General features: G+C 45.4%; 1 protein-coding gene across 7 annotated transcripts in view; it reads left to right on the forward strand.

Annotated features, from left to right (window-relative positions):
* The window catches only part of Prkn (parkin RBR E3 ubiquitin protein ligase), a 1,173,661-nt gene that overhangs the window by 961,913 nt on the left and 188,794 nt on the right, over positions 1–22,954 (forward strand). For 5 of the 7 annotated variants that reach the window (XM_048805871.1, XM_048805864.1, XM_048805870.1 and 2 more), the window contains one exon: positions 19,619–19,680. The exons of the other annotated variants lie outside the window; for them this stretch is intronic. In XM_048805871.1, the coding sequence (XP_048661828.1) occupies positions 19,619–19,643 (25 nt within the window). In that variant the 3' untranslated portion in view covers positions 19,644–19,680. The remainder of the gene's footprint in view (positions 1–19,618; positions 19,681–22,954) is intronic. 7 annotated transcript variants of the gene reach the window in all.

The raw sequence follows: 22,954 nt of genomic DNA on the forward strand, positions 1-22,954 counted from the left end.
GGGGGGGGGGGGGCATTTAAAAATAGCCTGGTGTGCGTTCAGCCAGAGTGGATGCAGGGATGGGACAACCACTTAGTTAGGGCAAATTGATCCTAAGAATGCAGCTACTCCAAGGTCTGAGCAGCATGTGGCGCAACCTGGGTCTTCAACAGGGTGACAGGAAGCTCTTCAGCCTGTTCTGGGGACTTCATCGTAATGGAAGGTGCCTGGTTGAATGCCTGTGAAAGATGTACTGCAAGACATGAGTAGTAGATTTGGACCCACTACTATGACCACTGACAGAGGAGAATTGCTCGGACTTAGCCATTTTGGCTAATTAAAATGAAGAATGATGATTGCTATTTGTCATGTGGGAAAATGTAAAGATCCATGCAATAAAACCATGGCATAACTAAGAATGTAGCTGAAACTATGTTTTTGTGGAGTTTTTGGCACCCATCATAGAAAATGTTATTTGTCCTTTAAATTGGATTTTTTGTTTTGTTTTGTTTTCTGTATCTCTTCTCTTTCAAATGACCTCACACCAGTGCAGAAACCCTTAACTATCTGAGCTACATAAAGGCCTTGATGAATCTAAGTGACAGTAATTTAGAGTGCATACAAAAATATTGGGTTTTGTTTTTATTCTAAGAATATGAAATATGCTTTCCAGTAATGAATGCAATTATTCTCACACCAAGACAAATAAAAGAAACAACATACATGGCTCTAAAGTAACAACAGAAATCACTAGAATAAATTTAGATTCCAAAAAATCAGAAAATACCATTAAGTACATGTAATAACATGCAGGCGTCTCTGTCTTGTGCCTCGTCCTACCTTATTCAATAGCCCCTCCCTCCACCTCATCTTTAAGCCCCCTTCAGAACTGTGACTTGTAGTTATTTAATAGTTTTTTAGGATATTACTTATGTCCCAATCTTTGTGTGCCTGAATATATCCCGAGGTGGTCCAGCTTAAAGAACGCATTTTAAGGCCAAGTGCAGAGTGCAAGTGTGGACACAGGACCACCAGGGGGCCTCTCACTGCTGACCCAGGGGCCCTGGGCACCCAGGCCTTCTCTGGGACCTGTGTGGATCTGGCGGGCCTCTGTGGTTGGATCCACTCCAGGATCATAACCCCACCAGCCCTCTTCTCCTCTGTGCTAACTAGCCATTGACATGCTCATTTGGATTCATAATCTGTGGTGAAACACATTTAAAAGGAACAGAGGGCCACACTTACCTCTGCGAGCCCTTCACCCCAGCCGTCAGTGACGTGTTGAACATTCAAATCAAGTTTGTAACCCGAGGTATGCAGGGTGGTGGTGGAAATCCCCACCCTCTAGAAATGTGTGATCAAAGCCACTCAAAATGTAGGTCCATAGCTCAGGAGAAGCTGGGTGAAATGCAAAGGGGAGGCAGAATACCAAGAAGATACACTCTGGGAACAATTTTTTCAAGACTTTAAAATTGTTCTGACATCTAACAACACAGAAATAAGAAAGAACGTTGCATTTAAATGTTTTGCTGCTGCATTTTCTACCTGGTCTTTCATAGACTCTGTGTCAGCTCTCCCAAATGATCCCAGAAAATCTATCACAGCTCAGCTTTGATTAGATCTACACCACCAGTGGGCAGTCACGGTGTCACAGAAAGGGGGACTGAAGGAAGGAATTTATGGGGCCTGGCCATCTGGCTCCAATAGTAACTGCAGATCTTTCAAGGTGGAGAGCAGATAACTGATTGGAGTTGGGTAAATTCGGGACATAACCATCGGTGCTGGTGGACAGTGGGAGACAAGGTCCTTGGAGGAAACCTTGATAAGGTCACTTGTCTGATGCATGAACTAGGGCTCAGGTGAGCCACCTTTTGTCCTGCCAAGAGAGATGGCTACACAGATGAGCAAACTGTCTGGTTAAATTACTTGCAGGAATTTCTTGAAGCAGGCAGTGAATTTATTTATTGCTTTACAAGCTTATCTTCCAGGGCAGGATTTTTCTGGAACAAATAATTAGGTCTCAGTGGTCTCAGTTTTCAGCCACAATAGTTAAACCATTTGGATGCGGGTGCTTTCATTTCATAGCTGCCTGGTCTCACCAGACCCTCGGAGTCTCGCCCTCCAGGTCTTTGATTCCACTCTGCCTTTCTTCCTTTCTCGTTTTTTCTTTCTCTTCTTTCTTTTCCTTCCTCCTTCCCTCCCTCCCTCCCTCCCTCTCCCTCTCTCCCTCCCTCTCTCCTTCTCCCTCCCTCCTTCCTGATTGCTGTCTGCTCACTTGGCTCTTTCTTCATTTAGGTGGGTTATTGATGGGTTTGCTTTCTCTTCGACAAGCTATAGGAAGGCAGATTTCCTGCCTGATTTGTTTTTGCCTTCTCTATCACCCCTGGCTTTATGCAGAGTACACTTACACTGAAAGTTGTTTGATAAAGAATAAAATAATATTTAGTTGAAATTCACCTCCTGCCAAAACCAATATTTGCTATTTGTGAAATGAAAATTTTGTGATTTTTCCTTCTTAGTAATAAGACTGATTCCTTTGCAGTGGGTCCCACTGGAAAATAGGCATCTCATAACCACTGGGAGGAGATGCAGCAGGGACACTGGATTAATGTAGCAGCTACAAAAACAAACAACACACACACACACACACATGCACACACACACACAGTATTGATCTGCATGAATTCTGGCCTAAATTATGAAATCACCAATGTGTGGGCTTGATCTACCTTATTTTGAACTCCTTGGAGGTTTGTGTACGCCTTGCATAGAAACTGCTTCATCTACAAGTGAGAAATTGAATGAATATTTCATGGTTTCTTTCAGTGTGTTCTGAAACCTCCAAAATCTACAAATTTTCATGCCGTCTTACTCAGATAAGCTATGCTTGCTAATATAGTGGTTAAATTAGAAGTTGTTCCTTTTTCAGACTACGTGCTCATATATTTTCATAATTAAAAATAAACCCAGAACTATGATTTATAGAATTCTTCTTTTCAGGGTCATCTTTAGATTTGCCCTTGATTATGAAATTATGAACATTAAAGCTTAACACACCTTATTTTGAACCTCTGTTTTTTTTTTCTTTTGTAATAAGAATGTAGAATTTTTTATTAAGAGAGGTTACCAACATCCACTAACATGTAGAAAATAACATAACAAACACCTATGTTCACACTATTCTGGGGTTTTTTTGACAATTCTCAGGTTAATTGATCTTTATCTGCTTCTGTTCCATTCTCTTTAAAATGAGGATAATAACAGTCCTTACCTTATATGGTTATGGTATGGATTGCATGAGCTATGTGTGAGGCCCCAAGAAGAGTGTCTTGTCCCCAGAAAATGCTGTGGAGTGTTACTTTTTATTCTCACACTTACTGTAATACACCTGAAAGACAGGAAGCTTCCATGACCCTCCTCCACCTCTCCTTCCCCTGAGTGTGAAGAACTCCTGGATGATGCTTATCATTCATGCACATTACTCTGTACTCTTAGTACCTGTGCAGTATCCGTATTATCCAGACTCCTGAACTTTATATATGACATTGCACTCTAAACCATCACAGCGTTTTGCCCCACTTGGTTTTGATAGTTATCCGTTTAAATATATTTTACCCTCATCCTATTAACTCTCTTCCTAAAAAGTCTTTGCCTAATTGTCATGTTCTCAATAAAAAACCTTTCAAACCCCCTCTCCTCCCCCCTTCCCCTCCCTCGTACAGGGGTCTATTTTCTTTCTTTCCATGTGATGTTCATCATCTTCTAAAATGTTACATCATCATGTACATATTTACTGGGTCATTTTTATTACTGTTTTCCTCTTTAGAATGCAAACTCCATGAGGGATGTTATGGTTTGGATCTGAAATGGCCCCAAAGTCTCATGCGTGCAGGACTTGGTCCTCGATGCAGAGGTAGAGATTTTAGGAAATGATGGGATCGAGAAGGCTCTGACTTCACCAGTGGATGAATCCATCTGCTGATTCCTACTCTGAATGGACTCTAGGAGGTGGTAGAAACTGTAGGCTGGTAGGCAGGACTGGAGGAAGTAGGCCACCAGAGGCACTTGCTTGGGACTGACTTACCCCTGGTCCCTCCCTGCACCTCCCCTCCTTCCTGGCTGACAGGAGCCAACAGCTCTCTCCTTCATGCCCTTCTGCCGTGATGTTCTGTCAGGATGTTTGCCTCTAGCACAGAGCAACAGAGTCAGCCGACCAAGGACCGAAACCATGAGCCAAAATAAATCTTTTCTCCCCAAAGTTGTTCTTTCCATCATTATGGTCATGGCAACAAAAAACTGACCAACACAGGAGTTTTGACTATTTTCATTTTTTTCCCACAAACATGATCCAAGTGCCCCAACTGCCTCACCAGAGTAGATAGTCAATAGAACCTTGTTAAATGATCCTGTCTCTTCTTCTATTGGTGGTCATCTTGAGTGTTTTCTGTTTCTTGTTGCTATTATCACAAAAAAAAAAAATTGCTGTAGGAATCTCATGCATATCTCCTGCTATGACTGAGTTTCTCCCTACAAGTTAACCATCCTATTAACTCTCTTCTGTTTTGACAATTCTGTTTAACTGTTTCAGGATGTCTTGGGACTCATCAAATGTTGGCTATTGAAAAGGAAGAAGTAAATATTCTTTTGCAGACATAGATCAAAACCTATCACCATAGAGAAATATTAAGTTTGGCTTTATTTATCAAAGTGATAATGCTTTGAATTTCATTATGTGAAAGTCCTACTGCTGATTTTGAATGCAGTTCTTGGCCAAGATATCTTAGTGAATTTTCTTCTGATTCTATCAACTCCTGGCTCTTGAAATAATTCAGAAATGGCCCCTTCAGAAAAGTGCACAGAGACCCTAATCAACCTGGCGTGGCTGCGGTGAAGAGGAGCCAATCAATCCCACTTACTGTGCTGGTCTGACCCGGATCAGCCTGTGGATGTGCCCATCCCTGTGATTCAGGGTCGTCCTTCAGGTTTCTGCCTTGTCTTTCATCACACTGAATCATCACTTGTTTCGTTAGCTGGGTCCCTTTTCAAAGTTGTACCTAAGGGAAAAATAGAAGGTAACTGTCATTGCCAGCCCACGTTAGGGATTCTAAGCTGTAGTCTGTAGAGAAATTAATCCTCAAAGCGCTTCACACCAAACAGCAGCAATCTGCAAATTGCAGATTATTTGTGTCCTGTGGCCAGTGCCAAGAGAACATCAGAGAGCTGAAATCCACTTCAATTTTTATCCCAAGCCTGGGTGCTCACGGTTTTCCATTGAACCCAAAGGATATCACAATTGCCCCTGTGATGATTTGCAAGGAAATTAAACAAAAAAAGATAGGGATTGAAGACTCTTGTGGTTTTTAATGCTTTTCCAAGGAATATATTTTGCAAATGAGTTTCCCCCACTTTATAGCATGATTATTGAGGAAATTCAGCAAAAGCTTTCTGAAAAAGTTGTAGTTCAATTAATCCCTCAAAGTTATGTGTTTATTCATTTTCAGGTTTGGGAGTTTACTTTTTAAATAGCCATCAGAGACTTAGTGGAAATGATCCAGAGTTCATGATGTATTTTCATCGAGGAGATTCCCAACTGGAGATTTTATGGTTTAAGAACAGAATGAAAGTGAATGTTGATTACAGCTACTAATTGAAACAAAAGGCCCAGCTTCAAAATCATCCTTTAAAAATAAGATTCAAGGCTATTTTCATAGTTTTTTAATAAATGAGCTTGCCATTTTTAACACCATGAAATTTACTTTCATTTACAACAAGCTCAGATTCAAAAAGCACATGCAGGAGATGGCCCAGGAGTTTAATAAAGGGGAAAAAACCAGCCGAGCACAAACCTGTAGTTGTGGTCCAGGCTCATGGACGGCAGGATGAAATCCCAGTTCAAATCACCACAGGCAACAAAGTGGGCTCTAAATGTGGGTCCAGAGAAATAGAGAAGAAACTGAGAGGACAAGGCCTGCCGGAACCAGGGGTGGTATCAGCATATGAAGAGCCACCTGGATGCTGAGTCCCTGCCAAGGGAACATGACACACCTTACAAAGGACACCCAGGAACCCTGAGGAGGAGCCTGTGTTTAAGAAAAGTGTCAACAGAAGTGGAACACAGGCACATTTTAGGTGCTAAATAAACACTTTAAATACTGTGCAGAATCTCAGAGTCCTGCCAGGAATCTTGGAGATACCAGAGAGAACCAGGAGTTCAACGCCCTGGAGACGTGGTTTGTGGGGCATTTTTAAACTCTTCCAACTCAAGAAATATTGGCCCTAAAAAGCAGTGAGTTTGATATGGGTTTTGGCCATCACCCCCAACACACACACGCACAGTATGAGTGAACATAAAGGCATATGTAATCCTATGAGCCAACTTGGATTCACTGGCACTGTATGAGGAGGAACTCATCTGTGGAGAAGGTGATGTGACCATCAGGGAGACTTCTTGACATTAAAATCATAACAGGACCTGGGAGTGCAAGGGTTGGGGGACAGCTGGGGACAGACTGGTGCACACAGAGAGGTTCTGTTGAAGCAGTCACTGGCTATGGAGGGGGGAAGTAGAGAAGGAGCAATGGGCTGAGGTATTAGAGTGGGGAGGTAGGTAGGTGACAAGTGTGGGGACGGGAGGGACCACAAGGCTCACTCCATCTTGAGTGGCAGAAGAGCACCCACCTCAGGTGACGATAAACCCTCTGCCTTGGTGAGATTCTGCCTTCTCAAAACTAAGGGAACCAGGTGTCGCCAGTAATTTCCACCTTCAGACAGTGTGCAGCCCTGAGGCACTGTCACCTGGGTGACCCTGCATTCACTGTAATATCACATGGCGGTCACACACACACACACACACACACACACACACACACACACAGGTTTTGCTCAGATACTGATGGGGTTTTCCAACATGGCAAGGTCAACACAGTGCACTAAGCCATGATGCAAAACTGACGTAACCTCCCCACATAAATGACACACAGATAGAAGATTCCAGAACAAACAAACTCACCCTGTGAAAAACTCCAAGCGCCTCCCTCTTTTGGGACGGCTGTTCGCATGTCCTGGAGCATACCTTCTCTTCACTGAGCTAACCTCATGCTTAGTCACTGTCCCCAACGGAAATCCTTCTTTTGAGAATCCAAGAACGGAGAAATAAATCACCCGATTACAAAGGCAGAGCCCAGACTTAGATGACAGGGAGAGGAAGGAATGGGCCACAAAGAGGACAGTGCGGGGTGGGCGAGAGTGGGAGGTGATTCTCCCAGCTTAAAGGACAACAGGTCCAACTGGGGTTGAGATTCCACAGTCAAGAAGAGAAGGAGACCACCAAGGCCACTGGGAGGCGAGAAGTGCTTAACTAGGTGAGCGGGGCCTCCACACCCCCCTGTCTTCACCCTCACCTCTCCCCCGGGAGCCCACTAGACCAAGCCCTTCCTGAGTCCCTGGCTCCATGGGACATGAGAACTCCTGCAGAGACAGTCCCGAGACCCTCAACTGCTCTGTCTTCCTGAGGGCAGTGGCCAGCGCTGCACCACCTGGGTGTATGAGCGGCCTGGCAGAGGGAGCAAGCCATTGTGCAGGAAGGAGGGAGGGACGGCTCTGGGGTGGCCATGCTAAGCAGGAGCCCAAGGATCCTACAGCATCACCTTCCAGATCTTGCACAGCAAAGTTGTCAAAAAATGTGAAGCATCTTTTTTCTTTTAACAATTTGTTTAGTTTACGACTTTTAAATGCTCAACTTTTAAATACTTTAAAATAAAAAAAGCTCTTTGCTGCTGCTTAATTGCCTTTAACTCAGAACTATCTGTCAAGGGGGCTTACTCCAGGTGGCTCACCCTGGCCCTCACTGCTGGTGACCTGTGAGGGAGGAGATAGAAGCCTTGCTCAACCCTCATCAGGTCATTGGGACAGTTCCCTGTAGCAAAAGACAGATTAATAAGAAAAAGAAAAAAAAAGCAAGCAAGCTTATTGTCACATGCAGTGCATGTTACACAGGAGAACCTTCAATGAGAGATGACTCAGCTGTGACTCGAACTCTGGCTTATATGGCATCTTCAACAAAGAATAAACTTTAGAGAAGTGACAAGATCAGAGAAAGCAATTTTAAGCATTTTGAGATGGGGAAACTGTGGGGAGGTAAATATATGGGAAGAAACTAACGTTTGTAGATTTCTCTGGGTCCATATCTGAGCTGACGAGAGTTCTCTACAGAGAGGAAAATCGTATCTCATATTTAGGTAGAATATGGGGGAAGGATAAAAATGGTGTTCTCTGTGGCTTCTTAAGTGCCTTGGCTCAAAAATACTTGTCCAGAGGCGTACTCAGGTTGGCTCCTTCTGGTTCCCTTGCTGCACGTCCACTGGGCCCGAGGACCAGGGGGCTGCACTAAGGGTCCGCCTACCCACGGCTTCAGAATCAAACAGCACCACAGAACTTCTGCCTGCTGGGTGGGCGGAAACCAACTGCGGGAGGTTAGAATGAGGACAGAAAGTAGCCAAGAAAAGAACCCTCATCTAGCAAGTCTGCCCGTTAAGAGGAAGAGAAATGTCTCTCCACGCCCTGCCTTCACCTCAGAAACCAAGCACCCAGGATTGCAGGCTTTGCCTGTCTCGGTCATCTCAGGTGCCCCAGCCTGTGGTCAAGCATCTGACACCAAATACATGGACAAACACAGCTGCCACGAATAAACAGGAGTCTTCGGGCCACCGCCTTCCAACAGGGAAGTCACCACCTGGAGCAGGGGAGGGGACGCACAGCTGGGTGCTGCCCAAGGTCTGCACCTATTTTACAGATTACTTCAGGAAATTAAGTATCTGTCTCAGGGGAGGGAGACTTCATGAGGGCTCCTCAGAAGGACTGGATGTGTCCTGACCACTCCTGACCTAGAGCTGCTCTCTAGAACAACTTCCAACAGGCGCACTTCCTTATTGGCCTGGAAAGCCTCAGGAGATCCTGGGCCTTGTCCCGGGGCATGGGGCAGAGTGTAGCGCAGCTGTGGACACGTTACTTCTAGAAAGGCGACCGTAGGTCAGGTTGCTGGAGCTGATGTTTCTTCTAAGCCAAGCACTGTCATTCTTCAGTACATGACTACATATTACCCTAATCTGCCTTGAATCACTATGGAAATTAAATGCCAGGAAGTCCATAAGATTCAGAAATTGGATCTGATTGTCACTATTATAAACAAAATCTTCAGATTGCTCTTGGGTGTTGTGTGGCTGTATTAGAAGTATTGTGACGTTTCAACAATGGTCTGAGTGATTGCCCATCACAGTAGCTCCAGTCTGAACTAGCTCAGGTCTAGCCTCAATCCTCTATTGTTAAGAGTCCTACCCTTGGGAAACCTTATTTTGACATGGCCCATAGCAAAAGGGAACTTAAAAAAAAAAGAAAAGAAAAGAAAAAGAAGCTGTGCTTGCTTGAATAGTGGTACACCGATATTTTGTCTCTAAAAATGAAACCTCATACTTAAAATATAAAGTGGCCATTCTGGGATTTTAACACATTGACTGATAGGACAAATAGGCTTTTTATTTCATGGTTCTTCTACTAATTCTAGCACAGATTTGTCAGGTATACAAAATATTTATTTTTTGAAATTCTTACTTGTGAGAATTAGAGGCAGTGACGTTTTTCTTCTTTATTTAATCATTCTGCAAATGTTTACTGAGTACCGATGCCGTGCTGATTCCCACTGTGGACCTTAGGAGTAGCTGAGGTACAAACTGATTCAGAAACAATGGTGGAAATGGCTCAGCATCTAACCTTTACTTCTTGTTGTTTTTTATTTATTTTTTATCCTCATAGGACAACCTCTCTTTTAATTGGTGTATTTAAACTGTTTGGTTCCTTTAGTAATTTTTATTTTTAACAAAGCCCACTTAGTTTAACATTAAGTGAACACTAGTATTTCAAGTCTAGTGTTCGAATCTTATACCAGAATATTCTGTTCCTCCTCCTCATCCCCCTAACCGGGCTGTCACCCATCTGCCCACTCATGCCCTCTAATCACCCAACACAATGTTAATACTTTAAAGAGCCCTTTCAACTTCATTAAGAATAAGAAAAATAAGAGATCTTTCACTCCGAGTCCTTCTCCGTTGCTCTTTCTTTATTCCATGTAGATCCAGATTTCTGACCTGTATGATTTTCCTTCTACCTAAAGAAACTCTTTCAACATTTTTTGCCAAAAAGGTCAATAAAAAATTTCTCAAACTGAAATGTGAAGGGGAAAAAAAAGGAAGTTCTGGTAACGAATTCCCCCCATTTTTGTCTAAGAAAGTTTGTATTTCTTCTTCACTTTTGAAAGATGATTTTGCTGGACATAAAATTCTAGGTTTTGAATATTTTTCTTTTAATACTTTAAATACTTTCTTCCGGTCACTGCTTCTTTCCATAGTTCATAATGAGAGGTCCTCTGTAATTCTTATTATTGTTTCTTTAGGGGTAAACTGGCTCGTCCCTCCAACTTCTTTCAAGATTTTCTTTTTTTACTAGTCTTCAGCAGTTTGACTCTGACATATTCAGGTGTTTGGGGGAGATTTGTCCTGTTAATGTTCTCTAAGTTTCTTCGACCTATAATTTAGTATCTGTCACTAACATTGGGAACATTATTGTTTCAAATATTTCTTCTGTTCCGTTCTTTATTCTCTTTGTGGTATTTGAATTGTAGGTATGCTACACCTTTCAAGATTGTATGACAGATATTCTGTTTTATTTTTTTCTGTGCATTTCACTTTGAAGAGTTTCTTTTGACTTTTCTTCATTTCTGTTATGGGGGTTTTGATTTCTCTCATCTCCTTTTATTCCTTCTTTGAGTTTCGATCTCTGCTTGTCTTACTCCTCTCGGTTCTTCCCTGGTCCCTACTGTTCCCTTAGAGCTCCTAACATGTTTTAAAAGAGCTGTTTTAAATTCCCTGCCTGATAATTTCCAACATCCGTGCCACACCCACGTCAGGGTCTGATGCTTACTTGGCCTCATTAAAACAGCGTGTTCCCTGACTCTTGGCATGACTAGGAGGTAAGGCAAAGGAGCCTTTGATACAAAGCTCTGATCATGTGCCCAGGAACTGGGCTGCAGTGAGTGTTGGTTGAAGGTACAGAGGGTCAGCTCTTCTTGCTTTTGTCTCCTCTCTTGACCAGGGCTTCCTCCTCCTCCTCAGGGAGAGGGCCTGTCATTCTTGCCTTGGGTAGAATTCTCTGTGTTTTAGCAGAGTTCCACTGGTAAAGTGACAAGCTGTGCGTGGGGATGCTCTGTCATTTTCCGTCTGTCCCCTCCCAGAGCTCTCCAGTGGTAAACTCCTCCCTGTGCCAGCTCCCCTCTAGGGTCTCGGCCTCCCTCCCTGAAGCCCTGGCTCCTGCCCACTGACCTGCTGACGGCCCCCAGTTAAAGGATCCAGGCAGGCAGAAGGGCCTGGAGTCAGGGTGCTGCCCTCCTCCCCACCTCGGAGAGCAGACCTTTGTGGTGATGGGGGCTCCAGGCCTGTTTCACAGTCACTCCTCCCGTCCCTTGCCCGAGCCTTGAGAGAATCTTCAGAGCAACCTGGAGGTAAAGATCAGAAGATCCTGAGGTCCCTGGGCTCCGGAAGTTTCTCTCCCCTGGCCAGGCTGGGTGTGGACTCAAGCTCCAGGGACTAATGGGAATTAGTGGTCATAGTTGCTGCCAGTTTGTGGCTCCAGGCGGGCTGGGCTCGTGGGACTGGCTGAATTTGCCCTCTTTCCAGATTTAGGAAGGTGCTTTTCCCTGTGATGTTATCTCTTAAGTGGGTCCAAATAATAGTGGTTGTTCTTTAGTTTTCCAAGGTTATCTTCTGGTAAGGGTGGAGGTATGAATTCCAGGCTCTTTACATATCTGAGTTGAAAACAGAGACCCCGATCTTTATTTCCTAATACGATAGATAGTGTAGCAATTCTTCCAATAGCTCCTTCCCTTTTATTTTTTAGATATACATGACAATAGAGTATATTTGACATGTTTATACAAACATGGAGTATAACTAATTTTAATTAGGATCCCATTCCTGTGGTTGTACATGATATGAGTTTCATTGGTGGTGTATGCACATATGAACCTAGGAAAGTTACGTCTGATTCATTCTGTTGTCTTTCTATTCCTATCCCCTTCCTTTTATTTCCCTTTGGCTAATCCAGTGAAATTCTATTCTGCCCTCCCCACCCCTCTCTTGTGTGTTGGCATCTGAATATCAGAGACAATATTCAGCCTTTGGATCTAAGGAATTGGCTTATTTCACTTAGAATGATAGTCTCTAGACTCATCAATTCACTAGCAAAATTCATAAAGTCATTCTTGTTATGGCTGAGTAATATATCTATATATCTATATATCTATATATATATATAGATATATAGATATATATATATATATACACACACACACACATATATATATCTCACATTGTCTTTATCCATTCATCTGTTCAGGGGTACCTAGGTTAGTTCCATAGCTTAGCTATTGTGAATTGAGCTGCTATAAATATCGATGTGGCCCCGTCACTGTAGTATGCTGCTTTTAAGTCCTTTAGGTATATGCTGAGAAGTGGGATAACTGGGTCAAATAGTAGTTCTATTCCAAATTTTCTGAGGAATCTTCATACTGCTTTCCATAGTGGTTGCACGATTTTTAGTCCCACTAGCAATGCATGAGTGAGCCTTTCCCCCGCATCTTCACCAACAGTTATTGTTACTTGCATTCTTGATGGTTGCCATTGTGACTGGATGGAGATGGACTCTCACTGTAGTTTTAATTTGTATTTATCTAATTCTACAGAAGTTGAACATTTTTCTATATATTTGTTGACCATTCATATTTCCTCTTCTGTGAAGTGCCTGTTCAGTTTCTTTGCCAATTTATTGATTATGTTATTTGTTTGTTTGTTTGTTTGTTTGTTTGTTTGTTTTGGTGTTAAGCTTTTTGAGTTTTTTAAATATCCTAGAGATTAATGCTCTATCTGAGATGTAGGTGGCAAAGATTTTCTCCTGTTCTCTAGGCTCTCTCTTCATGTTCTTGATTATTTCCCTTGTCATGAAGATTTTTTGTTTGATACTGTCCCACTTATTAATTCTTGATTTTGTTTCTTGTAGTTTAGGAGTCTTTTTGAGGAATTTGGTTCCTAAGCCAACGTGATGGAGTTTTGGGCCTACATTTTCTTCCAGTGAGTGCGCGGTCTCTGGTCTAATGCTTAGGTCCTTGATCCACTTTGAGTGGAGTTTTGTGTAGGACGAGAGATAGGGGTTCAATTTCACTCTGCTACGTATTAATTTTCAGTTTTCCCATCACCATTTGTTGAAGAGGCTGTCTTTTTACAATGTATGTTTGTCTAGTGGAGGAAAAGAGGAGGTGGTTTCACCCACAGAGCAGCCAGGGAAGCCACCTCCTCTTTTCCTCCATCTTGAAAGCCCAGCTCCTTCCCTCTTAAATAAAGGAAATCTCTGAAGATAATTAGCAGTTATTAGATGTGGGAATATCTTTGGTAATAAGTTTTTGTTTTTTTTTTTTTTTTTGGCATTTCACGTTTACCCAGCATCTTCCTTTATTTTGCATGCACTCACAAAAGCTCTTTTGAAGCTGATATTGTGATTATTCCTGATAAAGGAATTGACATTAGAGTAACAGAATTTATCAACAGGGTACAATTAGCTGGTTAATGCACAACGTGAACTTAGACTGGTCCCAAGCTTGCTTTGGAAGATGTAAAATCCCCAATTTTAGGATTTCACTTCTGTAACCCATCCATCCAATTACTCTGCCTTGGTGACAGTGGCTGTAGGCTATTCTTTTGAGAAAATTGGATGAAAGAAGACGGTAAGAGATAGGTTGGTAACTCTGTGCCCAAAGCAGGATTTTTCCTGAATTTTAAGGCGGAAGATTTAAGTAGATACATAGTTTGAAGTGAACAGCTGGATTGCTGTGGAGGCGGAGGAACAGTGAGTTAGGCCACAAGAGCCGAGCGGGAATGGTCAGGGTGGGTGAGGAAGACCTGTTGGGAGAGAGCCACCCTCCTTGGTCTTGGAGACAGAGGAGAGATGCAGGCAAAGGAGAAAGTGACTGGGAAGGGATATCGTCACTGGCTCAGCGAGTCCTTTAGCACATGCAGGACGGGAATCAAACACTGCTAACAAAGAGAGGACTGGAAGCAACCATTGCATTATGGTCGCTTCCCCAAAAGAAGACTAGCAAGGGAGTCAAGGGGTGAAGAGCATATGTGTGTTTGGGGTCTGTAGCATGATCATAAGCTACGGGGCAACCTCTTATTGTGACTGTGTCTATTTGCACATGGTCAGAAATGTTTGCACATGGTTCAAAATGTGCACGACATTGTGTGAGGTCTCCCTCCTGGCCTATCTTTGAATGCAGGGCGGGGGGAGGAGGTTGTGGTCCAATCTGCTTCCACGGGCTTGATGTTTTCTTGTTGTTTATCATGAACAACACATGTGCTTGGGAGGCCTTGTTACCATTCATCTCAGTTATAAAGCCTGCAGTGTTTAACTGTCTCAGCTTCACCCCCAAACTCCTGCTCCTGCCATTTGTCTTAAGCGTGGAGCATGTAGTGGCTTTCTGTGAGCTCCCCCAACTTCTAACCCTGTACTCCTGCCTCAATGTGAAGTTCAGTGACCCCAGGGCAGGGGGGCACATCACATACAAATGTCTTTATACTTTGCACCTGGGAGAGGCCAGGGATAGGGCAGGATTGGGCAGAGAAAGAAGCTGGATGGCCAAGCAGGCCTAATGGAGCCTCAGGGAGCAGCAGGGAACTCTGGAGCAAAGGGGTGCCCAATAGTAGCCTGGTCTGGAACAGAAGAGCCCAGCCTTCACACCTTCACCTCCCTCTGTCAGCAGACCTGGGGTCCTGGGAGAGGCACCATCTCAAGCCAGGTGTCTCTGCAGCTGAGAGGACCAGCTCACAGGGGTCCCCAGAGGGCTGCCCCCTCCACCCCTGCAGCTCAGTCCCGGTCTCTCCTCGCCGGGCGTCTGGGCAGCCCATCTCCACACCCAGCACATAGCTTTCAGTTTCTGGCACTGAATTAAGTGTGGACTCAGCACATACAGGCTGATAGAGAAGAATGGCCTGGTGTGGAGGGGCCACTGCCTGGGGGTCCCATGGGGGTTCACCCCAAGTCTGTAGCAGCATCACCTTCAACAGGACACAACTTCAGAGCAAGGGCATGGATTTTTTTTTTTTTTGAGGGGATCAACTAGTCCTGTTTTGCAGCCCTGGCTGTGGAGCAGGAGGGAAGCCAGGTGCAGATAGTGGTGACAGGCAAGGCAGGTGCGGCAGAGTACAAGGGCTCATGGGTAATAAGTGCCATTGATGTCCTCCCATGTGGGGGTCTATGGGCAGAGAAGTGACAGGTCAGAAGAAGGTCACTTAACCAAACGACAAAGCACCCTCAAGACTGGAGGTCAGGGCATCTGCCAAGGCTCAGGCCCCAGGGACGAGAGGCTGGTGTTGTCCTGGGGACTGCATGGGCCACCATCCCTGAGCTAGGTAGGGATGTGACCACATGGCCATTGACTCACTAGTGGAGAGCCTGCCGTTTGGCTTTGTGTCCCTGTCAGGCACTGGCACTGGCACAGGTGGCTCCTAGTGGCTGGCAGAAACCCCCTTGCTGTGCATTTCAACCATGGGCAGCAGGAAGGAAGTCAATGCAACGAAGAGTCCATTAGAAGATGAGAGGAGCTCTGAAGCAGTGTCCAGCGGTGGGGGAGGCTGCAATTTCAACCAGGGCATCTGCAAGGCCTCGCCGAGGAGCTGGAGGTGGGGAGCCCTCCATGCAGACATCAGGGCCAAGCTTTCCTGATGGCCCAGGATGGCTGCAGGCTCTGGCCTTTGCACTGGCTGTAGCAGGCCAGTGCGACCACAGGGCAGGAAGCAAGGAAGAGGGAAGGGGAGCAGAGCACCTCGGAGGCCACTGCAAGTACTTCAGCTATCACTCCTAGTGAGGGTGATACCCACATTTAACAGCATCCTGGAGACTGCTCTCTGGAGGAGAGGCTGAACACTGGGGCCTGCAGGTGGAGAACCGGACAGTGTGGGCAGATGATGTGACCAAAGTGGGCAGCTGTGGCTCTGTGGCTTCAAAAGACAGTTGACTGTGGTGTGTGTGTGTGTGTGTGTGTGTGTGTGTGTGTGTGTGTGTGTGTGGAAACTGGGAAAAAGAAAGCATACCTATTTAGCTGTCAACACCTGTCATTTAGTCTCTATCTGCCAGGACCTCTGCACCTTCTTCCACCCCTTCTGCTAGCTTTTCCCTTTCTCTCATCAACCTAAGTAACAAAGTTTCTCCAAAGGTTGCAAAGTTTATTTGGGAAGAGCAGAATGCCACGGTGGGAACTCATGTGCCATGGCAAATTACAGGCATATTCGAAGAGACAGAGGTGAAGGGAAGATTTAAAGGCGAACCAGACAGGGTGGCATAAGAAATTTAGAAGCAGCAATCCTTGGTCACAAGGACCAAGGTTGAAGAGACTTTATTGGATAGATGTCCTTGCAGAAATATTGTTCGAGCAAGGCTGCGGTTCTGGCGGAGTCTTTGGGAATAGCTCTCTTTACCAGCATAATGCACAAGCTCCTCCTCGAGCTTCCCGCATGGTTTATCGATTCTTATTTGTTAGGCTTGACACAAGTGGCTCCATTTCAGTCTGACAGCTTCCACACTCCCGACGCTGACACACTCTGTGCCCGTGTCTTGCATTCCTGTTTGTTATTTTTAGGCTCCTTCTTTACACTAGGTTTGCACCTGTCTGTTTCCCACGCTGGTGTTCCAGGGAGGAGAGGTAGGCAGATGCCTCCGTCTCCCTCCACGTCTCCACCGGCCTCTCTCCCCTCTAGCTTCCTGCCTGCCTATCCTCACTTAGTGTGCGTTATTGCCCTACCAGGTGTCCCAGGTCATTATGTAGTCTCCCGTTAAAGATGTTTACATTGCGCCTTCGTTGACATCAATCCCTTCACTTGTACCTTAGGAGCATGCCAGAATATAGATCCTGAAGCTCATTTCAAATTCTGTTGCTTATTTTACCTAAAATAAAAACAAGTCAAAACCATGTTTCTCAAGTTCAAGTGATGTTAAAAAAAAAAAAATCCTCCAAAATTTCTAGGTTGCATAAACTTATTTTTAAGATCATTTATTAAATATACCTAGATATAAACTGAGATTAAAGACTTCATGCTTATGTAACCAAGGCCCAAATAAATTAAATATAAATGAAAGTACAAAACCAAAGCATGATATTAATACAGCAGGTGCTGTCATTTTGCTGACACCTGACAGGGCCCTGACTGGTTGGCACAGGCCCTCCACCCCTGCCCACCACCCTGGGGAGAGGTCTCTGGCGTCCACTGCTTCTTCCTGCACCTCATGCCCTCAGCCTAGAAGGCCACACCGCCCCCTGCTGGCCATGCCTCCTTTGCCCACTCTGTGCCCCTGTTCTTTCTGGTTCATTTCAGAAAACTCAGCAATGGCTACTTGCTCCCAAAAAGGTTTAAAGTACAGAACTGACGTAAGGGCTGACTTTGCATAGCAGCTCTTGGTCAAACTGTAGCCAGTCGGACGAGCCAGGATGTGGGTTTACTAGCTGTTCAGATGAGCATCAGAAAAACAAGCCCACAGTGCGCAACGGCCCCAACAGACCTCCACCCTCAAGCATTTGTGGCCGTGGCTGGAGACACTTGGCTCTAGGACAGTCTCTCTCTTTAAGGATCCAGTCTCCACCTCTACAGTACCAGACGCGCCTGTGGCAACTAATTCATTATGTTTTCCCCACCAAAATATTTGCCTCGGGATTTTCATTTATTTTTTTTTAAATAGGAAATGTTTTGCACTACCTCCATGAACATTTATGAGCCACTTTCCGTAGTGTTAAATACTATATAATCTCAAAGGCTAAAACGATGTTCCATTTATGGTATCTTTCGTGACTATAAAATTACAAAATCAAAACTAACCCGGTATTTGGGGTCATCCAGAGCCAATGGGATATAGAGAGAGAGACATGCACAGGAAAAGATTTATTAAGATAATTAGCATCCGTGACATGGAAGCCAAGAAGCGTCACTCTGTGTCTCACATGGAGCTGAAAACCAGGAAGGGTGTTGTAATTCAGTCTAAGTGTGAAGGCCCGAGAGCCAGGGGTGCAGGTACAGGGCTCTGGCTAGTGAAAGTCCCAGAATCAGCACCTGAGAGCCAGGTGCTCTAAAGTTTGAGGCAGGGGAAGAGGGACCAGGACCACTCACCCTCCCTGTCTTCCTGCTGCTCGGGCCTTAGCGCCCACCCTCCCCAGTGGGGGTCATCCTCTGTGTTCAGTCCACCAGTCCAAGTGCCAGTTAATATCTTCCAGAAACACCCTCAGAGACACACCAAGTAATAACGTTTTACCAGCAATCTGGGATCCCAGACTATCCAACCAAGTGTACACGTGACATTAATAGTCACAGCAGCCACAGTCCTCTTTGAAGTAACCCACACAGTGCTGTGAGCCTGTCTGAACACTCCTGTCCCCGCCAGGCACTCTCCACTTCCCTGTTGGTTTAAATCCTACCTCCCAGAACAAGGCACAAGTCAGGCCATCTTGCAAAGGACATCTCCATCCACGTAGAGACCTGTTGGTCATTCCTTAGCCTGTCCTCGCCCAAACACCTCCGTCCCTGCACCCAATCTTACATCACAGTGAATGAAGTGAGCACTCGGGGAGTTCTCCGACGTGTCCTGCCTACAGTCCGAGGTCCTTGACAGAGCGTTCAGCAGATCATGCAGTGCACAAGTCTCCTCTCAGAGAAGCGGGGTTTTATGTCGATTTTGTTTCTGGAGTTCGAAGTATAAAGGTGACCTAACACTGAGGGATAATTCTATTAAAAAGACAGATGGAGCACATTCTCCTTGATATCAAGCATTTACAAACTTATGCATCTGTGAATGTGAGCGTTTATGTGTGATTGATTTAGATTGCTACTTCACTTTACAACTGAGGAAAGGACACGGGGAAGGCCTGGAGAGGCGGGGCTGGACTGGCAGAGCTCGAGAGTGACAGGCAACAGGCGGCCACAGGGCTCTCCCCAAGTCCTTCCAGAAGGACCTTCCCAGACTCAAGTGCAGGATCCCACGGGTCTTGACATGGCCTCTTGTGAGACCCAGGTGAGGTCACAGGCTCAGCGAATCCTGCCAAGCCAGCATGTCCAGCTTCTCAACTCAGTGAGCAGGACCCTGGCCCTAAGGGTGAGGAAACCCAGTAAGATCAATAAGTGAAAACCTGCAGTTACTCTGGCCCCACAAATCCTGATTCTGCATGAGGAACAAGTGACACATTGGGCATGTTTCAAGGACCAGAAATGGCATGATATCCCCAGGTCCCACACTGTGCAGGTCACATGGAGAGGAGAGAAGAGTCAGGCAGTGCCAGAGCCTCACGCAGCCTGTCCCTAAGAGTCAGAGCTACACCCGGGCTGGAGCCACAGCTCCTTTGAAGATCTGCCTCTCTGTGGCTGGTTAGACAGGTGTTCCCAGGGACACACTTGCACCCTCCCAAACATCAGCACCGGTTGTCGACTGTCATAACTGTGTGGAAGAACATTCTAGTGCACGGAATGCAAATGACATTTTTGTGATTAATTCTTCTTCCCAACAGCTGGCTGTCTCAACTCCTTGATTAAAGAGCTCCATCACTTCAGGATTCTTGGAGAAGAGCAGGTGAGTTACCCTCTCCAAAGCTGCATCCTTGTGTCACGAAAGATAGACGCTAATGAGACAGTTCGGGCTCCCTCCAGGGAGGCCGAGTGTGTCTCCTGACCCAGGGCGCCCTGAACGGGGGAGGAAGCCATGCTGGAGATGTGCGGGGGTGCTTCTCTCCTCTTCTATCCATCAGACCTGACAGGTTATTAATTGGTACATCTGCTATCTGCCAGAGCATTTCATCTCAAGACTTGAGCCTTGAGCAGGCTCTGCATAGTGGCAGATGAGCAAACAAATAAATGCGGAGATGAATTATGCCTAAGGAATCAATAGTCACAGACATTTCCGATGTGATGTCTGGGTGCACGTGCAAGTTCCTTTCACCAGATCTCCATCCTTTGTGTGCGTTAACAGTGTTTTACAGCAGTCCCTTCCTGTGTGGGTGTGTGCATGTGACCTACAGAGGATGGCCCCTTAAAGGAACAGATTATTTCAGTGTTCTGTTGTGCTTAGTAAGGAACACTGGTTTTAAAATAGATGCACTAAGAAAATACTTTAGGGTGCTAAGTGGATGTGTATGTACACATGAGTATGCATTTTACTACTTAAAAAAATTGATTATACATGGCCATAGCTTCCACGTCTGCAGAGTCAACCAACCACAGATTGAAAATATTTGGGGAAAAAGAAATAGCAATCAAAAATAAAATGAGCTAGATGCAGGGGGCACACCTAAAATCCCAGAGACTCAGGAGGCTGAGGCAGGAGGATTGCAAGTTCAAAGCCAGCCTCAGCAATTTAGCGAGGCCCTGTCTTGAAATAAAACATAAATGGCTGGGGATGATCCTCAGTGTTTAAGCACCCCTGAGTTTAAACCCTGCCCTGGAGTCCTGGAATCAATCCTTCATGGATACTGAGGACAACTTGCAGCCAGGAGGCTAGAGCCTCCAGGAGGAGAGGCAGTTGTGCCCCATGCTCATCCGGTGGGACCAGCCTGAGAAGGAGGCCTGGAATTTGCAAGTGGAGGTCACTGGTGGCCTTGACCACTGGGCATCGTGGGCTTGCCGTTGGCAGGCTGGCAAGGGCGAATCCTCCCTGGAATAGGCTCATGTGCCGGGGAGAAGAGGAACAGGAGGCAGCAAAGGCAGACCACTACTTTTTTCTTTTTTAAGAATTTAGCTGTAAAGGCATGAGGGAGCTGTGGGTGGGATGTGGGATCAAGGAAATTTACTTTTTTCTTTTTAAATACTGGGAATCAAACCCTGGGCCTCCCGCATGCTAGGTGAGCGCTCTACCACTGAGCTAAACCTCACAGCCGCCAAACTGACTTCTTAATGGGACAATTACAGCATGTTATGTACTGAAGGTTGATTTGGTAGAGGAACAGAGAGATTGCAGACGCAAAAGAGAAGCAATGTCTCCTCCGGGCCACAGGCCTGGCCTCAGAGGAGAGGGCAGGCCTCGCCCCTGGCAGCAGCAGGAAGGCAGCGTGTGCCACAGGAGGCAAGGCGTGGGAGCTGGAGTGGGTCCTCCACAGACCTGGGCCGGGTTTCTCTTTTCTCTGCGAAACAGCGAGCTAGGCCATCAGCTGAGAGTGAGGACAGGGAAAAGGTTTACAGAGGGAGGAAAGGGCAGTCAAGGTGCATTGGGGAGGACGGTACTGAATAAATTTGGGAGATGGATGGATCTGGAGGAAGATCAATAGCCTGATGTTTTGCTGTCACGTTCAACCGCGGTGGGTGCAGATTTAACCAGCATCGGGGTTCTGCCATCCAAGTATAGCAAAGTAAGAGTGCACAAGGGGGAGGGTGGACCCCAGGGAGTGATTATAATGATGGCCCATGAGATTTCAGCTGGGCAGGGAGAGCCTTGAGAAAGAATGGGGGGGGGGCGCAATCAGTTACAGATCCCAGTGGGTTCAGGGAATTTGGAGTTTGGTATTAGAAGAGACTAGTTGAAAAAATAGGTACTAGCCAGAAAATGTGAAACTTGAAATTAAGGGGATGTAAGGAGGGCCACGGTCAGCAATGACCAGGTCAAGGGATATTGGACCTTAGCTAGGATGAAGGACATCATGACTGGAGTAGAGGTCATGAACTTGAGAAACCAGGGTGCTGGAGGAATCACCCATGCAGACACTGAGCTCACTCAGAACCCTCAGTGGAGCAAACGTGGAGTTATGGTGAGCCAAGAACTGAAGGTGCGGGGGACAGTTGGGGGTATCAGCAGCTGACTGCAAAAGGAGAGTTAGAGTGCGCGTGGCCTGATGGCTTGAATCTGAAAGGTAGAGGTGTCTAGAAGGTACTGAAGAAAGACGTCCTACTTGGTAAATTGCTGAGAAGAGCTTAGTGGCATAGAGTACAACAGCAAGACTTCCCAGGACTGCAGGGGGGGCCGTGTCCTCAGGTGCTGGTGAGTTTCAGTTAGCAAAGAATGTAAGGACAACCAGGAGGAGGTCGATGGCAGTCATAGGGCGGTCACTGCTGGCTGCCCATGAGTTCCCCCAACATGGGACCAGGGGATCAGGATGAGGACAAATGAAAAATGGGGGGCGGGGAAGTGATGCACAGAGGCATATGTGGGTGTGGGGTCATCCTGGAGAGTTGGCACAAGTGTCAGGGACTCCATTGGTGGCTGATATAAAACAGGACATGGCAGGATATTTATATCCTGATGATGCATTGCAAGACCCAGAGGCCTCCAGGCAGATGGCCGTGTGAGGCTCTGGAGAGGAAGCAGAAGGCTCCAGCACCCCTCTCCTGCTGTGGGCGTGGGCAGCTCACTGGCAAAACCCAGGCTCTCACTGAGCTCTAGAGGCAGCTATATTACATTTTTATATTAATGTAAGTTGTAAAAAAAATGTCCTTGACAATTCATTTTTGTCTCAATCATGTGGCTTTTCCTTTTGCATAAAAAGAAGAGCACTGTTCAACTATCTCTCAGAATTATTATAAGTAAATAGGGCTGCAAGGTAAGCCGTGAATATTGTGCTCCACTAAAATATTTCTGATTTTAAATACTGTTTGCCCCCCACCAATACATTGAAGTACTAGCAACAAAATAGATATCAAAGTTAGTGTAATGTTCATGTAGAAAATGGATTTATAAAAACCACACAGATACTGGTTAATCACAGAATTCATTGCTAGATGGTAGAGGCAAATGCCAGCTACCTGATTTCTTTATATGTAATTATTTTCCATTTTTATTGATCTTGATTTTGATCAAGACTGATTTGATTTTTTGACGTTGGATTAAAGATAAATCATTAAATATTATAAACTTTTAACTT

This window comes from Marmota marmota, unplaced genomic scaffold (assembly GCF_001458135.2).
Source record: "Marmota marmota marmota unplaced genomic scaffold, marMar, whole genome shotgun sequence".
NCBI classification, from domain to species: Eukaryota; Metazoa; Chordata; class Mammalia; order Rodentia; family Sciuridae; genus Marmota; species Marmota marmota.